This window comes from Salvia hispanica, chromosome 3 (assembly GCF_023119035.1).
Source record: "Salvia hispanica cultivar TCC Black 2014 chromosome 3, UniMelb_Shisp_WGS_1.0, whole genome shotgun sequence".
Lineage (NCBI taxonomy): Eukaryota > Viridiplantae > Streptophyta > Magnoliopsida > Lamiales > Lamiaceae > Salvia > Salvia hispanica.
The window spans coordinates 4,349,874-4,371,830 of NC_062967.1; the positions used below are offsets into that span (position 1 = coordinate 4,349,874).

The 21,957-nt window shown below is 37.4% G+C and overlaps 5 protein-coding genes and 1 long non-coding RNA gene across 8 annotated transcripts; 1 reads left to right on the forward strand and 5 right to left on the reverse strand.

Moving 5' to 3' along the window:
• Nucleotides 1-1,369: 1,369 nt before the first annotated feature.
• On the reverse strand, nt 1,370-2,251 carry LOC125215768 (uncharacterized protein PAM68-like). Its single transcript, XM_048117304.1, has one exon. The coding sequence runs from the start codon at nt 2,204-2,206 to the stop codon at nt 1,661-1,663; it is 546 nt and encodes a 181-aa protein (XP_047973261.1). The 5' UTR covers nt 2,207-2,251; the 3' UTR covers nt 1,370-1,660.
• A 1,396-nt stretch (nt 2,252-3,647) lies between these two features.
• On the reverse strand, nt 3,648-7,108 carry LOC125213663 (DUF21 domain-containing protein At5g52790-like). 2 transcript variants are annotated; one of them, XM_048114325.1, is made up of 13 exons: nt 6,928-7,108; nt 6,767-6,843; nt 6,575-6,658; nt 6,384-6,497; nt 6,155-6,241; nt 5,906-6,045; nt 5,736-5,823; nt 5,389-5,462; nt 5,061-5,310; nt 4,928-4,974; nt 4,588-4,849; nt 4,356-4,434; nt 3,648-3,886 (listed from the first exon to the last, which is right to left on the reverse strand). In XM_048114325.1, exons 1-12 carry the CDS (start codon nt 7,106-7,108, stop codon nt 4,387-4,389), a joined length of 1,452 nt encoding a protein of 483 aa, XP_047970282.1. In that variant the 3' UTR covers nt 3,648-3,886; nt 4,356-4,386. The 2 variants fall into 2 exon arrangements, with proteins under 2 accessions (XP_047970282.1, XP_047970283.1); XM_048114326.1 differs by lacking the exon at nt 3,648-3,886 and having other exon boundaries at nt 4,155-4,434.
• On the forward strand, nt 6,039-8,303 carry LOC125213665. The gene is made up of 3 exons (XR_007174978.1): nt 6,039-6,247; nt 6,958-7,122; nt 7,662-8,303. It is a non-coding gene; the product is annotated as an uncharacterized LOC125213665 (long non-coding RNA).
• Nucleotides 8,304-9,865: 1,562 nt separating this feature from the next.
• LOC125213664 (tyrosine--tRNA ligase, chloroplastic/mitochondrial) lies at nt 9,866-11,671 on the reverse strand. Its single transcript, XM_048114327.1, has one exon. The coding sequence runs from the start codon at nt 11,550-11,552 to the stop codon at nt 10,125-10,127; it is 1,428 nt and encodes a 475-aa protein (XP_047970284.1). The 5' UTR covers nt 11,553-11,671; the 3' UTR covers nt 9,866-10,124.
• Nucleotides 11,672-12,434: 763 nt separating this feature from the next.
• Nucleotides 12,435-15,529, reverse strand: LOC125213662 (uncharacterized protein At3g49140). 2 transcript variants are annotated; one of them, XM_048114323.1, is made up of 10 exons: nt 15,375-15,529; nt 15,059-15,266; nt 14,792-14,894; nt 14,624-14,691; nt 14,174-14,341; nt 13,966-14,091; nt 13,472-13,801; nt 13,007-13,159; nt 12,744-12,839; nt 12,435-12,663 (listed from the first exon to the last, which is right to left on the reverse strand). In XM_048114323.1, the coding sequence occupies exons 1-10, from the start codon at nt 15,485-15,487 to the stop codon at nt 12,562-12,564; spliced, it is 1,467 nt and encodes a 488-aa protein (XP_047970280.1). In that variant the 5' UTR covers nt 15,488-15,529; the 3' UTR covers nt 12,435-12,561. The 2 variants fall into 2 exon arrangements, with proteins under 2 accessions (XP_047970280.1, XP_047970281.1); XM_048114324.1 differs by having other exon boundaries at nt 15,059-15,263; nt 15,375-15,528.
• Nucleotides 15,530-15,877: 348 nt separating this feature from the next.
• LOC125213661 (dnaJ protein ERDJ2A-like) lies at nt 15,878-20,493 on the reverse strand. Its single transcript, XM_048114322.1, has 11 exons — nt 20,320-20,493; nt 19,195-19,417; nt 19,017-19,112; nt 18,767-18,887; nt 18,567-18,673; nt 18,213-18,430; nt 17,704-17,881; nt 17,492-17,611; nt 17,234-17,320; nt 17,012-17,122; nt 15,878-16,842 (listed from the first exon to the last, which is right to left on the reverse strand). Exons 2-11 carry the CDS (start codon nt 19,378-19,380, stop codon nt 16,015-16,017), a joined length of 2,052 nt encoding a protein of 683 aa, XP_047970279.1. The 5' UTR covers nt 19,381-19,417; nt 20,320-20,493; the 3' UTR covers nt 15,878-16,014.
• Between the last annotated feature and the right edge of the window lie 1,464 nt (nt 20,494-21,957).

The window sequence follows — 21,957 nt, forward strand, 5'->3', positions numbered from 1 at the left end:
GACATTGTAAACCAACGCTCCTCTGTCTGCGAATATGATTCCCGTTTTTCCATTTTAGTCCGTCTGCAAATAGAAGTCCCGATTTCACTAATGCATTTAATTCACATTTCATTTAAAACTAATATATACAAGTGAGACTTATATTCCACTAACTTTTGTCACCCACTTTTCTTAAAATTCGTGTCGCTAAGAAATGAGACTCCTAATAGCGGGAGTAGATGCTATAAGGTAGTTCAGTCCAATAACAGCCCCTAAATAAGAGCCAATCTATATCCACAAGGTCTTTAATAAATTAGACATTTTGTCCCTCTTTTCAATCAGAACGGCCCAACTAGAGATGCCCACGGTTCCGGAACTGCCGGTTTTCCGGCGATTTTTTTATGATTTTTCACGGTTCTGAACTGTCGATTTCCGACGGTTTTGACGGTTTCGGCACGGTTTCACAATTTTCTGGCGGTTTTTCTCAGTTCCGAAAATTTGGAACCTGAACCGAACCAAGGTTTCGAAAGTGACGGTTTCGGTTCGATTTATATCTCACGGTTCCGGTTCCGAACTGAAACCGCCGATTGCAGTTTCGCGGTTAACCGCCCGAACCGAATGCCTTGGGCATCTCTAGGCCCAACCGATGCCCAATTTCTAATAAGTGTAAATAATAAACATACTAGTACAAAGGATATGCGCATGGTTGTTTAAACACCATATGTAGTTTGACGCTAGATGCATGTGGCATTCAAACTAAAATGTAGAACATTATGTTTTGCATTATCCGCGTACACAATTTCGTAGTACTGCCTCCGTCCCATTTTAGGAGTCTCAATTTACTACTTTTGGATGTTCCACTTTAGGAGTTTCAGTTAGAATATTCCATAATTGGTAATAGGCTCCCCATTCCATTTATCTTATTCCACTCACATTTTATTATAAAACTAATATATAAAAGTAGTACCCGCGTTCCACTATTTTTTTTTCACCAACTTTTCTTTATATTTCTTAATACCCGTGCCGAACTCAACCGGGACTCCTAAAGTGGGACGGAGGGAGTAATATTTTTTATGTTGTTCAGTTTCCAAGACAAAATAATACCAAGATACAATTTAGAATTGAGTTGTGAGATTAATTTAGTCATACAGGAATTAGCTATAACTAATTATTCCATAATTATCCATCTAGGATTGAGTTGTGAGGTTGAATCAGATGAACCACACGCATTTCAAATTTCATCTCGGATACCGAACACCCCGGGACTAGTATCACATAGTCCATCAAAGCAACTCAATCTATTTTACTGATTCATCTTAGCTTATTCCCAACAACTTACTTATCTTATTTTTTTTAAGAAAATTTGCCATTAAATAACATACATGCCCGATGACCAAAAAGAAAAATGATTGGAATACAAACTTCGATATAAGTATATGTGAAAATATAGATGCATGACATAGTAACTTTGCTCATGTGATGGAGAACATATGAGAAATGAGCGAATCGGAATTTGCTTAGAAATTATTATACTAACAATTTAATATAATTTTCGACTTTTTTGTATTTAGATATACTACTATTAATTAGTTTTGTAGGTAATTTAACTTAATCTAAAAAAAAAATGAAAAAGAAAAGAGAAAAAAGGAAAAGAAGAAAGAATGAAGAACAGAGTTTACGATTAAGATGAAGCAGCGTCTTCTTCCTTCCACATCTCAACCCAATTCTTCTGCAGCTGTTCAAACCCTAACAACGATCCCTCCTCCGCCTCGTTCAAGCTCGTCGACAGACTGCCGTAAGCAATTCCAAGCGCTGAAGCTCCGAATGTCAAAAAAGTAGTCACAAATGGCAGCCATTTCGGCACGTTCCACGACCCATTCTCTATCGCCACATCGAATCCTTTCAGCAGGGCGAATCCAATCGCTAAAGGCACCCCGACGGAGGACAAAATTCTCTTGATCATCCTCTCCCACACCTCATCCGATATCTTATCGTCGTCGTCGTCTCCTCCTCCGCTGCCGCTATTCTCGCCCTTTCTCGCGACGGATTGGCCGCCATTTGGTCTGCTGGTGAAGCCTTTTGCGCCGCTCTGGAGCTGCCACTTCCGCGGCGACGGGAACGGCGTCTCGGGGCGATTAGTGAGGAGGAGTCGGTGGATCTGTGGCCATGGGCTTGGTCTCGTAATGTGGGATGGTGCTATCTGTTGGAGAATGGTAAGAGTTCTCATATCTTTACTGTGAAATGTGTGTTTTGCTTTAAGGATTTTTGGTGCGTGTGTGTTGATTTTAGTGATTAGAAATATCTTATCCACAAAAACGAATGGCTGTGTAGTCTCGTAAACGATCAACTTAAAATTACTAGACGCCATTTTTTGTCTATTAGCAGGAAAATGAGATACTCCTATTAATTTAGGGGTGGCAAAGGATATTTTTGTGTTATATGGAGTAGTATATTGTTTATTTGGAAAGGTTAAGTGTTTAATTGATTTTTTTGCCTCTAAGTTGGATGAACTGACACTGAGCCATATACTGAAATTGTGGTATGAGTTATGAAAAGAAGCCAAGAAAGTAAAGCTATCTCAAGTCAGTAAAATCACAAAATAAAACATTGTGTTCTAACATTATAAAAGTTCAACTGGAGAATTATATTATAAAAAATTGAATCATATGCTGCTCTAGTTTGTACAGGAGTGTGCATAATTGAATGTTAGACAGCCGAAGCATATATTTATCCTCTGAAAGTGCATTTAATGAGTTGATGATCAATGTATGCATACGGTTGAATCAACGTTGAGTATCACTAATTTTTTTCGGCATACTTTGAGTAGTTAAATAGTACCCATATGCATCACAGTCAACCTGAGTGTAGGCCAAGGGACTAAGGGAGAGACATGATGAGGGCACAAAATCTAGCTGAATTGAAATACTTGGCCTGGAAATAGTGGTGACTAAGTGTAAGGAGAAAGCTGTTAAGGTATGCCAGTTCATGTTAGAAAGATTTTAAGTACACTATGATGCAGTTTATTCACAGATGGCATTAGATTACTTTTAGTTCTGTTCAAGGAAAGAGAAACACCTTTAGCCAACCAACCTTCCCCATACTAAAAACCTGGCAGTAACATAGATGGCCACAACTATGGTTGTGCTAGTCAGCATGCTTATTGCTTTAGTTACCCTCCTTTTCTTTAGTTTTTGTCATAATAGTATGTAAGTTTTACAGTGCTACTTTAACACATGTCCAGTGGCATGGGTGATTCAATCTAAGTTGATAATTTTTTCTTCACAAAGTCATGACCGTACATACAAATGTTGTAAATAACCATGCCCTGTACACTTTATGCAGAGGAGTCAAAGACGTTTGATCTAGTGTAATCATGTAGCTGGTGATATATAGCAAGCTTTTACGTGGTGAGTTATGTTAATTGGGCATCGACTTAACATCTGTCCTCACTTGGTTGTACACCTCATTTGCCTTCATGAAAGAAGGAATTTGATTATATATATGAAGTGATTCAAATGAGTTAGTATAGATTATAGAAGCATACACATGTGGATGTTATAATTTGATATGTTCATATCTAAATGTATCATGTGTAGATATTTCATCTGATTTGTGATCAATTTATTATGTAGATGCGTCTTATGTCAATAGAGATGGAAGTAATTGATTTGGGCAAAAACTCTGCTATATTCCGCCATTCATAGACAGGTAGTTCTTGTATACAACAAATACAATGGAGATGGGGAACACATAGTGATTACTCTGGTAGCACATTGCCACTTACAAGTAGAAGATTTGGTTTAGATGATCAAGGAGTGTGATCAATTTGTAAGTGGGGCAAAACATGTGCATCCAGTGAGGCTTGCAGACGAATCAGACGGTCATAGGAGAATTAATGATCAATTCGCTGCATAAGAAACATATCAATTCCCTCTAATATGAAATTATGTGCAATATGTGTTTTAAATGCTAATTTCCTAGAAAATCAAGCACCCTCTGAGTCTTCTAATTTGATTTGGATGACTCTTATGGTCATAGGCTCAGATTACTTCAAATTACCTTTTCTGGATTCTGGAAACATGTTATGAGCTATCCATTAAGACAATACTGATACTGTCGTACGAGTTACTATTAAATAAGCTAATATAGTTAAAATTGTATACACAACACACATACAACAATCATTGTGCTCTACCGCTCTATTAGAACAAGATCAGTTTGATGATTAATTCGAAATTGAACTTTATGCTTCTCTAGTTTGTACAGAGTTGATTGTTTGGCTTTGGCAGCAGATCTAAGCAGATTATTTCATATATATTGACTAAACATTTACATATGGAACAATTCACTCACAATTTTACAGTCAGGATGCCAACCTGCTTATTTCAATCTTAAGAAGACGATAAGTTATGGATGGTCAAGCCTTCTAAACTTCTCGTATGATTTTCGTTGAGCCTGCATGAACAAATTAATGCTCTAAGAAGCTATGCTGCTTAAAACCATTATACTTGTTGTTTTTTAATGAAAAGTTTTGGAGTTGATCAATATAGGGACAGATTTGCAATAGTGAACTCTCCATTTTACATCAGTATTTCCTGAAAGCCTAACCTGATTGTAGATAGAGGGAGAGCCCTGAGGATGCTTGATTCCAGCTGGAGAAGCCGGTGCAGAGTTTCCAGTGGAAGATGAAATATGTGGCCTGCTAATAGGCGATTGAATGTAGGGAGAGAGGGGGGAGCGCGTCATAGCTGTCTGGTGGTATGAAAATGGAGTTTGATGGCTTGAAGAATAGGGAGAAGCTGTTGGGGTACGTAGCTTTCCAGGAGATTGTGATGACATTTTCCCATTAGTAATCAGATTGATTTTAATTCTGTAAAACAAAGATGAATCTTTAGCCAACTTCCTCTGTACTGAAAACTAGGAATTTACTGAGATAGTCATAACTTACTGGTTATGCAAGTCAACATAATCATCAGTTTCATCATATATTGGTTCCTGCAGAAGGCAGAAAGAGGCATATCAGAGTTAGTGCAGTTAATCTGGTGCTAGTCGAAACAACAATATTTCACTTGAAACACGACCTGAAGTAGTTCTTCTAAAACGTCCTCCATTGTTATTATGCCAAGAACTTCTTCATCTCTATGAGGGGTAGAAACTAAACAATCGACATTAATGGTTCTGTCTGTTTGTCTCTGTGCTGAATTTGATTTTGAACTTGCACTCTCTATAACATCATTCAGGGGAGTAGTGCTCTTAACCACTACGGCCATATGGCTTTGCCCTTTCTGGAATTGGTTTAGTATGTCGTACAGTGGTAGGCACTCATGAACTCTGCAAAAAAAATCACTTTCTCAAGATGAACTATCCAAGAGGTTCTTAGTCATAAGATCACTGTATGAATCATCATACCTTGGTATTCTTCTTATGGTTAGATTTCTGATTGGAGTTCCATCTTCTGGACGGCTCTTTATTAGATTCTTTACCTATGTCAAGTCGACAGTTTGGAAGTAACAGTATGCGGTGAGTGAAAAATTGCAAGGCAAAAGATGCAATAAAATTAATTAGATTGCTGCTACGTCATTAAGACCAAGGTATAGATCTTTGATACATGCATTAACCTGAGAAAGAACTATCTATTAAGGTTATGCATAGGAGTGCATATTTCTTTTAGGATTACTTCTTACACTTTGTTATTGCATGCATTCTTGACAGGTAACTGTGAACCACATAGGAGAGTTTTATTTGGTTGAACTCACCAGTACAAGCCCAACAATGTTAGCCGGGCTTCCCAAGTAGACAGGCACCCGACTATGCCCTTTGCTCAATATTAGACCCATTGTGTCACTGAGGAAGAGATCAAATAATCACAGAGGAACAAGAAAAGCTTGCAATGGAGAAAAAGTTAAGGTGCAGGGACATATCATACTTGTCGAGTTTAGCATTAAGATCTAGAGAAAATACTGAAGATAATGGTGTCATTGCATCTTTCGCTGTCTTTGCAGTCAAGTCTAGTGCTCCAGAGATAATGGTTGTTTCATTGTGGGACAATTCACCCCCTTTTCCTGCCTGATTGCTCAAAATTGTTCACATGTAGGGAAAACAGTGAAATTGATGCCTGTTATCTACATTGGTATTTAGTAATGATAATTGTGCAGGTTGTGAGCTTTTAACTAACCTCATTTCCATGCATATCGACAAGTGTTTTCAGCTCCGCACGCCTCAGCAGAGCAGAGTGCCCCTTCCCAAGCAGCAAGTCCAAAAGCTTGTGGTATGTGCAATACAAACTTAGCTTATTAGATGGGATATATGTATTTTTGTAAAAGGGAAGATGTGATATATGTTGATTATATGCATAGTCATTAGTTTCTTAGCTTGTGAGTTCGACTGAAAAAAACATGAATTACCTTACTGATGGGGTATGATATAGGAAAAACAATTATGACTAGCAGTCGAACCACTACTGATAGCCTGGCACCAATGTTCAATCCGTATCGGGAGCACACAGCTTGAGGGATAATCTGATAAAAATTAATGTTGTTGGTTTCATGTAAAAAAGATGTTAACAACTTTGTGTGTCCTGATAGAAACTACAGACCTCTCCAAATGCGAGTATGAGTGTAACTGAGATTAACACAGCACCCCAGGCGGGGAGAAGAGAGTCGACGAAAATAGGAAGTGCCTTGCATGAATCAGAGACAAACTTGAGTTGATGAGGAATAATTTTCCATGTTTAGACACTATTCTAATGCAGAAAAACGGTACTGATGTTTTATGTAACGATGGATACCTCCATGGCTAGGGCGTTACATATGAGGAGTGTGCAGAGCAACAAGTGCTGATTCTTGACAATAGGAAGAATCTTTTCTGAGAATATAAATTAATAAGCCGTTTATCAACTTGATTCTTGAACGAAAACATTTGTATCTAACGCTAATTGAAGATACTGACCAGCGTTCTTTCTGTCTTCTGGCTTGCCAGCTTTGATGAGGACTTCGAGATCAACTAGGCTGAGAGACATCAGTCCTAGAGTAAGGCCAGACATGAGTCCTGCGAAACAAACAAGCGCGATGCATATCACTAGATACACCCAAAACATCGTTTCACAACATGGGACATCGTTTGCTGCCATTGCAATCTAAACAGGTATGCACTAGATTTGGTTTTGGTTCTGTTATGGATAAATTCTGTTGAAAAGTAATGATATACTTATATAAGTGGAGGACAAGGATAGTGGACCAATCGCGAACACAACAGACAAGAACTCTTAGCTTTTGAGTAAGATTATGATGGTTATTGGGGAATGATGATAGCATAAGCAATAATCAATAAAGATTTGTGCATAATGCGTGATTAGTGAACTAAACTTCCTTTCTTTACTTTATATTTCTACGTTCTTCTTTTTTGTTGTCATCTGTTTGTCTTAGAATTCAAGATGGATTTCCACCACTGTTCCATGTTTTGAATTTATATCTATTTAGGAAAACAAAACGGGAAAAGCTGTATATGATTAATATGGGACTGTTGGATATTAAATGTGAATAATGGGCCGGTTGGGTTATATCATTATACTAATCAGTTTTCAAGTATGGTTGCTGACCGACCAAGCGAAAGTTTTAGTTCTAGATTCTGACTAGATTGTTTGTTTTTGCTAATGTATACTACATGGTTATATTTTCTCGTAGAGTTTCTTGCAACCGCTCCATGTGTTATCTCGGCCGGTAAGGCATTTGCAAGAATAGATGACATCTCGATAATGAGTACGCCACTTGACCAACTAGGCCACCCTGAAGTACTTTTGCTATCCTGAGTTTCAAGGCTCTTGCGGATGCTGGATTTAAGGAGGCAACCCTTTCTCCCTTCATGAGTTCAAAGGCAGGTACCAAGAAAAGCACCAGAGGTATAATAGTAGTACTAGTAACTAAATGTTAAATGCCATAGTTATTCTTGGATGCAATATATTATAGAGCCATGCACAGTTCAGTTTAAAAAAGTACTAGCATAACACAAACTGGGATATTAGGTAAGTGGAAATGTGGCTGAATGACGAAACAAAAGGGATGTAGTAGGTATTCTATGTTTTTCTCTTGATTTAGGTATTAAGATATTATTATGCACTTTACGCGCAGAAAACGCGGAGTACAGGTCACTTGGCTAATTAATCTTGGAGTAATATAGTATAGTACATTTTTGTGTTTATGAACGAGGGAAGGTTATTGTTTTTTAATTAATAGGCTGGGGTTGATTTACTGCGACCACGACAATAATGAGAAACGATTATTGGTCATCAACCTATTAGTTTGAGTATTATATATTTCCTGAAATAATTATTCATGAAATAAGCAATTGTTTATACATATCTCGCTATTAAATTATTTTTTACTCTCTCTGTATACAACAAATTATTAGTACCAGTATGATATGAATTATGAAGTACTCATAAACTCTGTTTCACAGTTGGTACGCAGATCTAAGAATTTATCTACGCTTAATTATGGAACAGGAAAACTAAAACTACTGTTACTCTCTCCATCTCATAAGAGTGCATTCTTTTTTTAGTCAGTCTCATTACAAACAATTTCTAATTTAAAATTTTGTATTTTTTTTAATTGAGGTAGGATTGATTTTTCACTAACAATACTTAACTTTTTAAATTTTTTTTTATTTCTTACTTTATCAATTGTATACTATTAAAATTCGTGTCCAACCAATAATGCATACTCTTGTAGGACCTAGGAAGTAACCGTTCCAATTAAACTAAGGTATAAAAGGCTGAAATTGAACAAAAATGTTTGTAAGAGGAACACAAAAATGGAATAGGATAGAGATATCCCAAGTTTTCCAAAATCATATACATCATATTTTCTTATTTCTTAATTTGCAAGTTTTCAATTCATTTTGAACATCATGCAAAAGAAACGAAAAATTCCCAATTTAATACAGTCGTGGATCACCTATACTAACCATAATGAAATGAGAGAGAGGGAAAGAGAGATGGTTATTTGGGTTGATGATAATAGCGTCATTATCATGCATACCTCCACAAACTAAGCGAGGCCGCTTTGGCCTTTGAGTGAACGCAGGAGGCGGCCTAACCCCTTGATGGGGGGCTTAGGCAGCTGCCAAAGTGGTAATTTAATCAATTAACATAAATTTACATGAAAAGATTGTCTCTGTTACACTTCCACATAGTAGTACTGTAATACAGCATCGTTACAAGTGAACAACAGATGCATTCTATTATATCATCCACAAAGATGGCCATTTTTATCTTGCCAAAAAGAACATCAATAGAAGAAATTTCTATCATAACAACACTCAGGCCACAGGAAAAGAATGACTTATAGCTAGCTGATTCTTGAACACTATTGATATACTACTATACTACTCCTTGCTTCTTCTTCCACAGACTAGGGACAATGACTTAGTGTTACCTTGAAACTTCTCATTAAAGACTACTGAATCCTCTTTCGAGTAAAAGAGTTTCATGTTGCAGTTATGAACTCTCGGTATCGGGAGAACCAATACCACCACAATGGTCTAAAATTCGATCACAGATACAAAATGTTGTGGGAAAATCAGATATCATATGGTCAATTTGGTACCTCTACTTCAAGAATTTAGACAAATATCTCAAAGTGTTCCACATCAAAGGAGAAATAAAGAAGAAATCACCATTGTATAAAAAGAGCAAAGCATCCACTAAATTCGATTCTCATTCTGTCGCCCATCCCAGTTCCAATTGGTTAACTGACTAAACGATTGGTGTAAGGCGGCGGTTGTGTGGACAACAAACCCAACTCGCATCACCTTGGATATCCCAAAGTTCCAATCCATCTTTATAAACAACATATTGAACTATACTATTTTTATCTATATAGGCTAATCATGAAACATAAACTACTATAAAGGTGTAACTATCAATATCAAATCCCTTCTACAGGTTTTTCCTATTCCATTATTCTGAAAAGGTGGAAATGTTTTCATAACTCAGCATCAAGAACAACTCTGCTTATAAACAAACGCATAAATCATGAATGAAGTTTAAGAAAAATTCATGATAATACCAGGACAAATGCAACGGTGTGTTCTCCACCGCAAGAGCAGGTATCATCCAAAAATGAAATGTAAACCACTATTTCTACGAATCAAGATATTCTCACAATCATCTTGTTCTTCTTCCCGGCTGACAAAAGGATAACCTTTCCATCAACAATGTCATCCGCTTCGATCTTCTTTGCCTCACTATCAACTCTGTTATTATTCAAATACAGTCCCCCCTGCTTGAGCAGGCGCCGAGCAGCCGATTTGCTCTCAAGAAGGCCAGTGCAGACTGAGAGATCCACAAGAGATATGTCCAACACCTTATCCTGCGGCAGAGAAAACGATGGCACATCCTCTGCAATACTCTCTATCGTCTTCGAATCCAGCTTCGTCTCAGCCCCGGGCCTCAACGCCTCTGTGGCCTTGAGAGCCTCCGCGAGACCCTCATCGCCGTGGACAAATCGCGTAACCTCCTCCGCCAGCCTGCGCTGTGCGGAATTGGGGGAATAGCCAGGGCTCTGCATTTCAATTTCAATTTTTGAAATCTCATCCATGGGGAGAAAGGTTAGAATCTTGAGGAATCTCACGACGTCGGCATCGGAGATGGAGAAGAAATACTGGTAGAATTGGTAGGGCGATAGCAGCGACGGCGAGAGCCAAACGGCGCCGTCTTCGGATTTACCGAATTTGGTGCCGTCACTCTTGAGGAGGAGAGGGAATGTGAGGCCGTAGGCGCCTTCGGTTTGGAGAATTCTGCGGATAAGGTCGGTGCCGGCGGTGATGTTTCCCCATTGATCGCTTCCCCCAATTTGGACATTGACGCCTTCGTCGCGGAAGAGATGGAGGAAATCGTAGCCCTGGAGCAATTGATAGGTGAATTCCGTGTAGCTCATCCCCTGCTCCGATTCGAGGCGGCGGCGGACGCTCTCCTTCGACATCATCGCTCCCACCCTAGCGTGCCTCCCGACGTCGCGCAGGAAATCCAGGAGCTTCACGTCCTTCCACCAATCGTAATTGTTCAAAATCGCGACGGCGGCGGAGGAGGAGGATGGAGACGCCGTCGGGGGAGAGACGCGTTCGAGAATGGTGAGGATCGAGGCTGAGATTGCGGCGACGTTTCTATCGAGGGATGCGAGATCCAATTGGGGGCGCTCGAGGCTCTTGCCGGAGGGGTCACCCACGCGGCCGGTGGCGCCGCCAACTAGGGCGACAGCACGGTGGCCGCAGCGGAGGAACCAGGAGAGGACGATTAGGCCGAGGAGATTGCCGAGGTGGAGGCTGTCGGCGGTGGGGTCGAAGCCGCAGTAGACGCGGAGGGGAGGGGAGTCGGGGCGGCGGAGGGAGTCGGCGGTGAGGGAGTCGAGGAGGCCTCGCTCTTCGAGGATTTGGACGACATTGCTGCGGGAGGAGTAGAGGCGGGTGTTGCAGCTGAGGGGAGGGCGGCGGAGGAGGAGGGGCGAAGCGAGCCTTGTGGTGGCGAAGAGGAGTGTTCGACAGCAGTTAGCAGCAGCAAAAGCCATCTCAATTCTCATGAATAAATGAATTAATCAGAGAAAATTGAGATATGAGAAACCCATTGTTTTAGTGGTTTAAGCTGGAATGGTGTGTGGAAGAGGAAGACGATGACTTCCATCAACCCTATATCCCTTTTTTGTTTTATTTTGATTGATTTTGGGATGAAAATTTTAATAACTGCTTAATATATTCAAATAACAAAAGTACTTTATCGAAATAAATTAATATTACGTTGGTTTAAAAAGGCACCTTTTGGTCCAAATAATTTGAACTTGGGATTGCTAATATATTGTTTTGGTATTTTTTTATTCAAATATATTGTTTTAGTCCAAAATAATTATTTTCTATTAAAATTAATTATTTGTTTGATCAATTTAATAATTTAATTATTTTAATTAATTTAATTAACTTAACTAATTTAATACTTCTTTCATTCTCCATTATTGAGACAAAATTTTTCGGTATAGAATTTAAGAAAAGAATGTTTAGAGTGTTAAATGAATAGATAATAAATTAGAGTAAATTTGATATTTTTAAATTTAAATTTCATTTATATAAATTATAAATTTTTATATACATAAAAAATTGTTTGATTTTTTAAACTGCTCATTCATAGTTAATTGATCCTAAAACTCTTGTTTCCTAAAACAAGATTTTTCATAGCTCTACTTCAAACTTAAATATTTGTCAAATGCTTTAACGTTAATTTAACAGAAAATGGTTATTTTGAACTAAAATAATATGTTTAGAACCAAAAGGTATCAAAATAATATGTATTGGACCAAAAGGTTACAATCCTAATGTATGAAACCAAATTTTTTTTATAGCAAATATAGGGGACCAAGATTAGACTTTAGTCATCCAATAAACACAACCACCCAGAACTAATGTGTATCATCTTGAACAAAAACGAGACCAAATTTCCATCATTATGAACTTGTTGCAGTTAAGGAATAATAAATGAAAGAGATTCAATACTAGATGCTCTGTACAACTTTGGGAAGAAAGAAAAACAGAATGTACAAGTTAAGTCTCAGTTTGTTGAGCTTCTTTCTTTTGCTGAAATTTCTGGGTTCTAGGAAACAGCAGATCATTCAATTGCCTCTCAGCACTATACTCCGATGAAGCCTGCAAATCCCATACACGGTTGATGATGAAAAACGTTATCAGATTCCTAAATGTAAACAATGGAAATTTTATTATAGTACCTTTTTCTTAAATGCAAAACGCAATGTCTGAACTTGTATCCCCGAGCAGACTCTTACATCGAACCCAAGGCTGTCCACTCCAATCAGAGCACATTCCTGCCACCATTTTACATTAAAAAAAACTAGCATGTTTTAACATTCTACAACCATTTAGAAAGTAATGAACCCGTTTGTAGCACAAATTGGACATGGAGGACTTCTCATGCCCAAAATAATACTACTAGTAAGTAATTTTTTTGTACAAACAGAGTGCAAAGTGCTACCTCCACTTGAATACCCTTGCATCTCCAACAGAGAGAGTTAAGAGCTTGTGTGGTCTTCTCTCCACCAGCTTTGAGGCGGGATATGATCTTTGCAGCAGAATGTGCTATTGCATCAGGTTGAGCTCTTCCAAAATCTTCTATTTCAACATAACTCTGCAGGAATAACACAAATCAACTTATTGCATCCAACCTAGACGCAATGAGCTGTGCGTCTAGTATAGTCCAAGTCTCAACAAACCAAATTGAAGCATTGAGCACTTTACATAACATTTGTGTTCCCTACACAAGCTTCTAGAAACCAGGTCATAAGAGTAGGATAACGAGCAAATTAAGTCATGTTGAGAATGAAAGAGTATGAAAAGAGTTCCGCTTGCAGAACTCAAGATTGAAGAAGTAAGTAAAGAAAGTAGAATTCAATATGAAATGCCACATATTGCTGATACAAAAAATTAAACAAATGTTCACCTGATGCCCAAGAGCAGAAACTAACTGAATCTTAATCATCTCAAGCTTATAAAATGCAAATCCATTTCCCACATTTTCATCTTTCTCCAAGTTTTCTGCCCGGTTTGGGTTTTCTTGTGCCACATCTTCGTCATGTGTTTGGCAATTAATCTGCACATGTCCTTGAAATTGTTGGTCATTATTTTCAGCATCCACATCATAGGATTCAGGACCAGATATCTGCTTTTGGATGACCGAGTGTTCTTCAATAAAGGCAGGTCTGAGAAGACCTTGAATTGCAAGGCCAGCAGCGGGCTGTTCCATAAAATCTACAGGATCATCTGACACAACCTATACCCAATAATGAAAAGAAGAGAGAATGTCATAGAGGGAAAAAATCAGAAGATGTTAAGCACTTGAAAGAGTCCTTAACATTCGTAGGCAAAGTCTGAGTAGCAGTATCATATTGAATAAATATTTGCATGGTTGTCAAAAAGCTTGAGTGTGACACTTACATCTGCTAGCTTTTTGGCAAAATACACGGGATGAGAAGATCGCATAGTTTCCAATTTGGCCCAGTCTCCCAGTGAGCCATCACTTTCCTCACCCTGATCCTCTTCATCAAGAATGGAAACCCAATCCTGAATAATGAACATCACAAAGGTTTAGAGGAAGGTAAATGCAAACACTTAAAGGTGCATAAACCGAGGAGCATATCCTTACCTTTTCATAATTCTCTTCATCATCATCCTCATCTCCATCTTCATCATCTTCATCGTCAAATTCACTATCTTCATCATCCAACTCATCTATTCCAAAATCAATTTCTGAATGACCTAGTGCTTCCATCTCACTTAACATTTCTGCAGTGTCTAGTCCAATTATGACTTGCTGCATTGTGCTAAAATCAAGTAAGCCTCAAAACAATCATTTAAGTCAGATGATGCAATGATAAGAAATATATTCAAGAGATGCAATGCCCGTCCGTGTAAATCAACAAGCTGTGAACCCTATACAGTTCACTCTGCCCATCCAAACTTATGTCAAATCATACAATGGTCTTGAACAGTCAATACTGGTCGAGTTCACACAGATCATAAAAAGGATTTGATGAAAATCTCTATGTGAATCATAAGATCCTTCCAAACATGAGAATCAAAGAGTTAATCTTACCACAACAGTTTCTTCAGAAGTAAGTGTTTGCAAGATGTCTTCATCATTCTTCACTTGAAAGTATATATCTGACCAATAAAAAATGGGAACAAGATAAAGGCAATATTCCTTTCAATCAATAATTTAAAATGGCTACATAAAACTTAAAACAAGAAAAATGATTCTCACTTCCATATTCATCAGTGACATAAGGTAAGTCCGGCCAGAAAATATTCTCATGAACTTCCTCACTAATGACACCAGAGAACATTAATGTCGCCTTGCTATTCACCTAATACCAACAAAAAATTCACAGAGAAAGCAAAATCAATCATGACTCATGCCTCAATGACAGATGAGCAATGCAACTAAGAAAAATGCAAAAAATTATCCAGAGAAACCGAACTTTGACCTCAACTACACATCCACAATCTATAATGGAAACCGAATTATTACCTCAATTATCGTCCGAGTAGTCTCAGCAGGCGTGAGTATAGCATCTCCCCCACTCTCCAGGAACGCTGAATCACCAATCTCCTCAGACGGATGATACCTTTGCGGCTTCGCATTCGGCTTCAGCGGACCGAAATCCGAGCCGGACTGATCCTTCGCAGTCGCCCTAACTCCGGCCACGCTCCTCGCCTTGCTCCTCCAGCTATTTCTACTAACAACCAAATTAAATAGCGCAAAATAACTGTCACTTTATCTGCGAAAAAGGGAGCATTTTCTGCAATTCAAGCACACAGAAAGGGTACTGAAGTAGAAGTAGCACCTGCGAATTAAGAAGGCGGCGGAGTGAGAGAGGATGCGACCGGGAGATCGGAAGGTGCCGGCGCAGAAAGCAGCGGCGGGGACGGATTCAATCATCAGCATTTTTGAAGGCATTGGAACGTGTGGTTCTATTTCATCCCTTGTTTCCGTTTTATTTCAATAAACTGTTTATACTTTAGTATATTCGTTTTACTATTTAGCATTTCAATAATAAATGTCTCAACTTTAATTGAATAAATTATTTTAGCGTTTCTCGTAAATGAGTTCATAAACTTACCACTTGAATCAATTAACTGATTTCTATGGATATCTACATTTTAAAACATTAAAAAATTCTTCAATGAAAATATTTTGACAGAAAATATCTTTTATTGCATTTGTATGTCAAGAAATTATTGTTCAACAAATCATCTCCCTTTTTTTTTCGGAGGTCGATTTTGACAAATTTCATTAAAAAAAAACTACAGATAAATAAGAGCAATAACAATTCAATTGTGCGAAAAATTATGGAAAAGTTTGTATCTTTTTTAGTTTCAACCGTAAACTCAATCCACATGCTTAGAAAAAATGGACCATGTTAGTCTATAATCCGAGGTAACAAAAACCAGTGAAATTTTTCTATGTATGTTTTAGTAAAAAGCTCACTCCTCATCTGAACTTTCTGAACTAGACTGCTTGCCCTTCTTCCTACCAGCTTTGCCATTGGCGACGCCTTTCTTGTTTACAGGTTCATCGTCCTCCTCATCACTGTACTCACTTTCGATATCTTCATCTTCCTCTTCCTCGATTTCCTCCTCTTCCTCTTCGACACCATCCTCAGGAGTGCCTGCATCGCCTAACTGCCCGCCTCGAGTACCAGCGCGTGTCCGTTTCAGAATCTTCAGCTTTAGTGTCGACTTCTGTTCGCAGCCAATCCACGAATCACACAGCACGTGGCAAGTCAGGTTGTAATTGCCCTCTGCCACGGCCATGAACTTGCCCATTACAAGCCGAGAGCCGCTCTTTACTTTCTCTACAGCTTCCCTTATGGCAGCAGTTTTCTCCTTTGGACTGGCGCCAAGAACTTCCATTCTCTCGTCAATTGCTGTGGAAGCAGCGCTGACTGCGGCCGCCTCATCCATGAAACTGATCTTGTGGGAGAACCACACGCTATTTGAGTTGGGATCTGCTAGCAACAACCAGAAGTTCTCTTCCCTGTGAAATGGGTAATAGGGAGCATGGGGAAGGGCCCCGATCAAGCCATTTGTGCGCTTTAAGGTAACCCAAGCCTTGACTGTAACTACATCACCCTCTTGTATACCTTCTTCTCCTTCAGTCTCACAAGTAACTTCAACCGTCAGGGAAGGAATCAGTTCCATCACCTTCTCCACATCCACTACTTGAGATTGAGATAAACCGCCTACTTCAGAGAGAAGCTCAGCACGCTCTTGAGCAGACATGTCTTCAAAGTCCTGAAAAGTTCGCACCTTCTGCAAAATATGCAAGGAATATTAGTATCAAAACATGGCATCTGATATGTTTTAACAGGCTGCGATTACATAGTAAAGATTGGGAAGGGAGAAGGAAAAACAGGTAAGAGTTTTTTCATTTAAGCTGAAAAAGCTTTTGATAAAAGAAAAAATGTGAAACATGTTATACCTTTCGCGTTATTTTTTTTATTATATCATCATTAAAATGTGGAAGCTGTAGAAATGGAGCAGTTCCATCAGCAGATCCTCCAGCTGCTTTCCTAGCACTAAGAGGAACAGCCTGCAACATGGGCCAATGGTTCAGAAGTCAGTCAGTAAATAATCGGAATTAACAGCTTAGTTCCAGGTAGTTATGATATAAATACTTAATAGATAGTCGCCACTTTGATACCTGAACAATGCACTGTGAGAGTTCAATTACTCCAACTGCAGGCCTAAGCCAGCCATGCCCCTTAGAATTGCGTGGAATGATTGCCATCTGCTCGGACAATTAATTACAGTTAGAGCAGATCCATTACATTTTGGGGACAGAGAAGCCTTTTAGAGAAGACAGTAATGTATGGGAACTGCATCAAGCTTTGTAGCAAACTTTGAGGATGCTACTTACAAGACTATAAATGGATAGCTACTAGAGTGTTAGGGTACTAACCTTTATTAGTTCCTCAAGGAGACGTGGTGTAAATTCAAGCACCTGTTTGCAATCACGTTGCAGATCTGGGGTCAATGATGCCGTTTCACGAGTTAAGTGCGCTTGAATCAACAGTTCTGCCTGAAATTAGCGGACCCAAATAATAGTTGAGTTCAGATAATTTATATTCAACCTAACACCAAAGAGATTCACCAATTCTAAGATTCTCTTACCTTAACAGGTGCAGGGTGTTGCTTCCAAAACTTTGCTTGTTCCTTTTTAATATTTTTAAGGTCTAGATTTAATTCACCTCTTACTGTCATAAAGAGTTTATGAAGGGGTTCGTCATCAGATCTGCGTACTGGAATTTCCAAGAATTCAGCAGCCCTGACGAAGACCTCCATGACTTTGCTGCACATACAATATTCACATCACTGGTCAAAGATTCAATCATTAAATATAATAGAGTACCCAATAATATAAACTTGAACTTGAGAGTGATGTGTTTTATGGAAGGACTTCATCAGTAATATAATCTTTGCATGACCAGTAAGTTTCAACAGACATGAATTTGTATCTATTCCATGACAAAGTACAATATATAGTTAATATCCAAAATCCATGTAGGCCACAAGTCACTAGCTAAACACATGTCTTAAGTCATGTAACACACAATTCAAGACTATTTATATCCGTGTAGGACTGATTCAAGTGATGCACGAATGTAGAAAGAAATATATACCTAGGAGCCAAAGAAGGTTTCATCAAGTGGTAATAGGCCGCCAGTGTGTCATTTTTTACATAATTTCCAGTATACTTTGAAGATTTAGACAGATATATAACCGCCAGAACAAGTGGCAACAATATACAGATACCAACTATCCAAAGCAGTAAAATTCCACTAGATGTGCCACCATTATTGAGAAGAAACTCAGGAAGAGCGATTCCCATTTGAAACCCCTGCACCATAAATATTGTAGCGTTAAATGTTACCTAGAGTCACTCATTCAAACTTCAATAGTTCATAGCTCTAACTGTGCATCGAAGTTTCTGCATTATGAAAAAAACAAGAAGCTTTTATTTGAAAGTATATTACCTGCCTACCATCAGGATGACCATATTTTTCAAAGTTCTCTCGTGAGATTGGATCTGTAAGAGCCTGGTAAGCTTTGGATATGGAGTCGACAAAGTACTTATGGGCAGCTGAAAAGTTTGAACCAGAATGAGTATACGTAACATCTTATAAACATAGCTTTGGCACAAAACTAGCACAGCAGAACCAAAAACGTAGAATACCTGGGTCGGGATTTTTATCAGGATGGTACTGGATGGAGAGTCTCCTATATGCCTTCTTAATTGCAGAATCTGATGCTCCGGGCTCCAATCCAAGAATATTGAACGGCTCAAAGACTTGGATCTGAGTTTACATAGAAAGTGTTATTCTGAGTGAACAGTGAAGTTCAATCATTGAACGGCATGTGCATATATGATACAGTGTAAAATAAAAGAACGAGTACTTAGAGAAAATGCATAATAATTGGTTTACCTCACGGCTCATGTTCTTAATGTAGAAAACAAGAAATCCCGTGATGACCCATAGCAGCACCAGAGTGAAGTTACCACATGTTAAGACATTTCCCATCTGAAATAATGAAATAAATGGTAAAACTATTAATTGCATAACAGCAGCAATATAAGTCAAGCAGCTAAAAAGTGCCACAGACCCGTTTAAAAACAGATTTCCGATATTTCCCTGATTGAGCGCAATCAGAACAGCCACAGTGTATGCTCTTTGCTTTCTTTGATGCAGCACGGACTAGCTTCAGTATGGTATACGGAACCAATGGCAAGGCGATCATAGACAAAATGAAAATTGGAAATAACGAATTTTCTTCTTCTGAATTAGCCATGATGCTTAATCCTTGTGTTGTTTGTAAAAATGAACACCTGCCAATATATGTAAGAACTCAAGAACAAGACGACTTTAATATCATATCACATGTAACTTCGACAGATCTTAAAACTTTAATAATATACTCCCTCCATCCACGAAACGTATACAGAATATCACCCCGCCCTCCACTTTATATTTCAACCTTACAAGTGCCTCTTATTTACCAAAGATACCATGATTTTCCAAATGGGGGGGGCGGGCATAACTATACCTTTATCCATTAAAACACAACACAAACATCGACAAATTTCTTACACTAGTGTCCATCAAATGTTGCATACTTTTCTCAGACGGAGGGAATACAATGCAACCACAGGGCGATATAAAAGTAAATAAAATCTGAGCTAAGAAGCCAAAAAAAAACACATAAATTAGCAGTGGATATAATTTGCTAGTTTATCAATTCCCCATAATATTTTCCAACCAGAATCTTTTCATGTTTCTCAGTGCAATTCCATCTTGATACACCATATTTCCACTCAATTCTAAATCAGCCGATTCAACAAATTTTGCAATTGATCCAGGCATTAAACAGATATAGAAACAACATTCCAGTGAATTCCAAATTCATTATACAATTGCATCACAAAGATAAATATCTAAACCCCAAGAAAACAAGCCGATGAAACCCCTATACTAGATCTTTAACTACTTAAAAATTAGAAGATGGGAATGATGCGATGACAAAATGACAACGCTCTTTCTCACAAACACAGACACGAACTTGACGACCCCAAAAAAATTCAAAACCTCTGTAAAACCCACATAGAAAAACAATTCAAAATTAAAATCACCATCACGAACAAAATTGAAGAAGCCCATTAAAAGAGAATCAACAAACAATATTTACAGCACGATTCGCCAAAAGAAAACAATCACAGAAACGTAAAATTACCAATAGCCGGAGATGAAGTAGAAATATCTGATTACTGGATGCAGCTGCAGACGAGTAATTGATATGAACGATATGACGCCAAGATCAGAAGAGGGCAAAGCACAATAGTTCGGTTTTTGGTTTGTTTTCTTATTGAAATTTGGACCCTCTTCTGAATTCTGTTGAATTTAGCCTGTGTTATTAAGCTATTCAGATCTTATGGAATTTATTGCGTATTCTCTTAGTCAATACGTCGTATATATATAATTATACAAATTTACCTATATGGATTAGGGAAGGGAGTGTCAAAACTTATTTTTATTGTAAAATTAAGATTAAATTAGAAGGAAAATAATGACAATTTTAATAAAATCTCAATTATAAAAAAATTGCATTAAAATGTAATCTGTATATTTCTATAATGACTTATATAATAATATGCTTCATTGCATTACCTTAATGTTATATACCTTGTCCTAGGTTCAATATGTACAATACCAAACAAATTTTAATGTTTAAGTGTATTTTTCAAATTTTTGCAAGCACTTTCGTTTGAATGCAATATGTTACACGCTCTAAATGCAATTTATGTAATGTCATAAGTGCAGTGTATATAATGCCAATAAAATGTGTGGATTTTTGAATTATAGTATATTTTAACATTATCAATTAGACTGGGTTTTCAGCATTCACTGTTTGATGCATCTATTCATACTTGACCATAGTTTTAATATAAAATTAGAATACATTTTCATTCTATTCTTTACATGTAACATTAAGTACTTATCTTGCATTAAATAATTTATTTTGTGCGCATATATTTAATTATAAAATTAATATATTAATTTGGTTATTCTTTTATATATAAAGTGATTATTTCTTTCTCTTTCGTGTGCGCGCACACTCTCTCTATATATGATCAACTTCTTCATCTTCTAACTTCAACCGATTTTTTGTTCAATCCCCATAAATGGTTAAAATATTCCACAAATTATTAAGAAAATGCATAGTACTATATTATACTCATAACGAAAACCATCTTTGCAAAAACCATGCAGATTTATTCATAATAATTTCGGTAGGATTATCATAATTATGCACGAATAATATAAAATACTTCATACATTCATTAATACATGATTATGGTTGGCAACAAGTATCAATTCAACACACGTATCTATGTATTTAACATACAAAAATGATGTTACAACGGTTACTTATAAACATATGCAAATGAATCATCGTTAGAAGATGGTACTTCTCAATCCCACTCTAAATAGAACATTTATAATTTACTACTGTATTGAATTTCATGTAGTACTATTACTATATGAGTAAAGTGAAATAAATAAAGTAAAAATGAAAAAAAAAATAGAAAGAGTGACGATTATATATTTAGAAATGTCATATAGCCAAAAACAAAAATGTACTACTCGTCTACTCCTATCTCTTCAAGTGTGACGGATGAAGTAAAAGATAAAAATTGATGATATAGGAATAGAATAAATGAAAACAAAATTGATATCATATTCAAAATTATTAAAATATTATTTTAAATTGAAATTATTTAGAAAAGATTGATATAGAAAGACTATTATTTATACCAATATATATTAACATGTTATTCGGTTTTCAAAATTATAAATATCACATAATAAA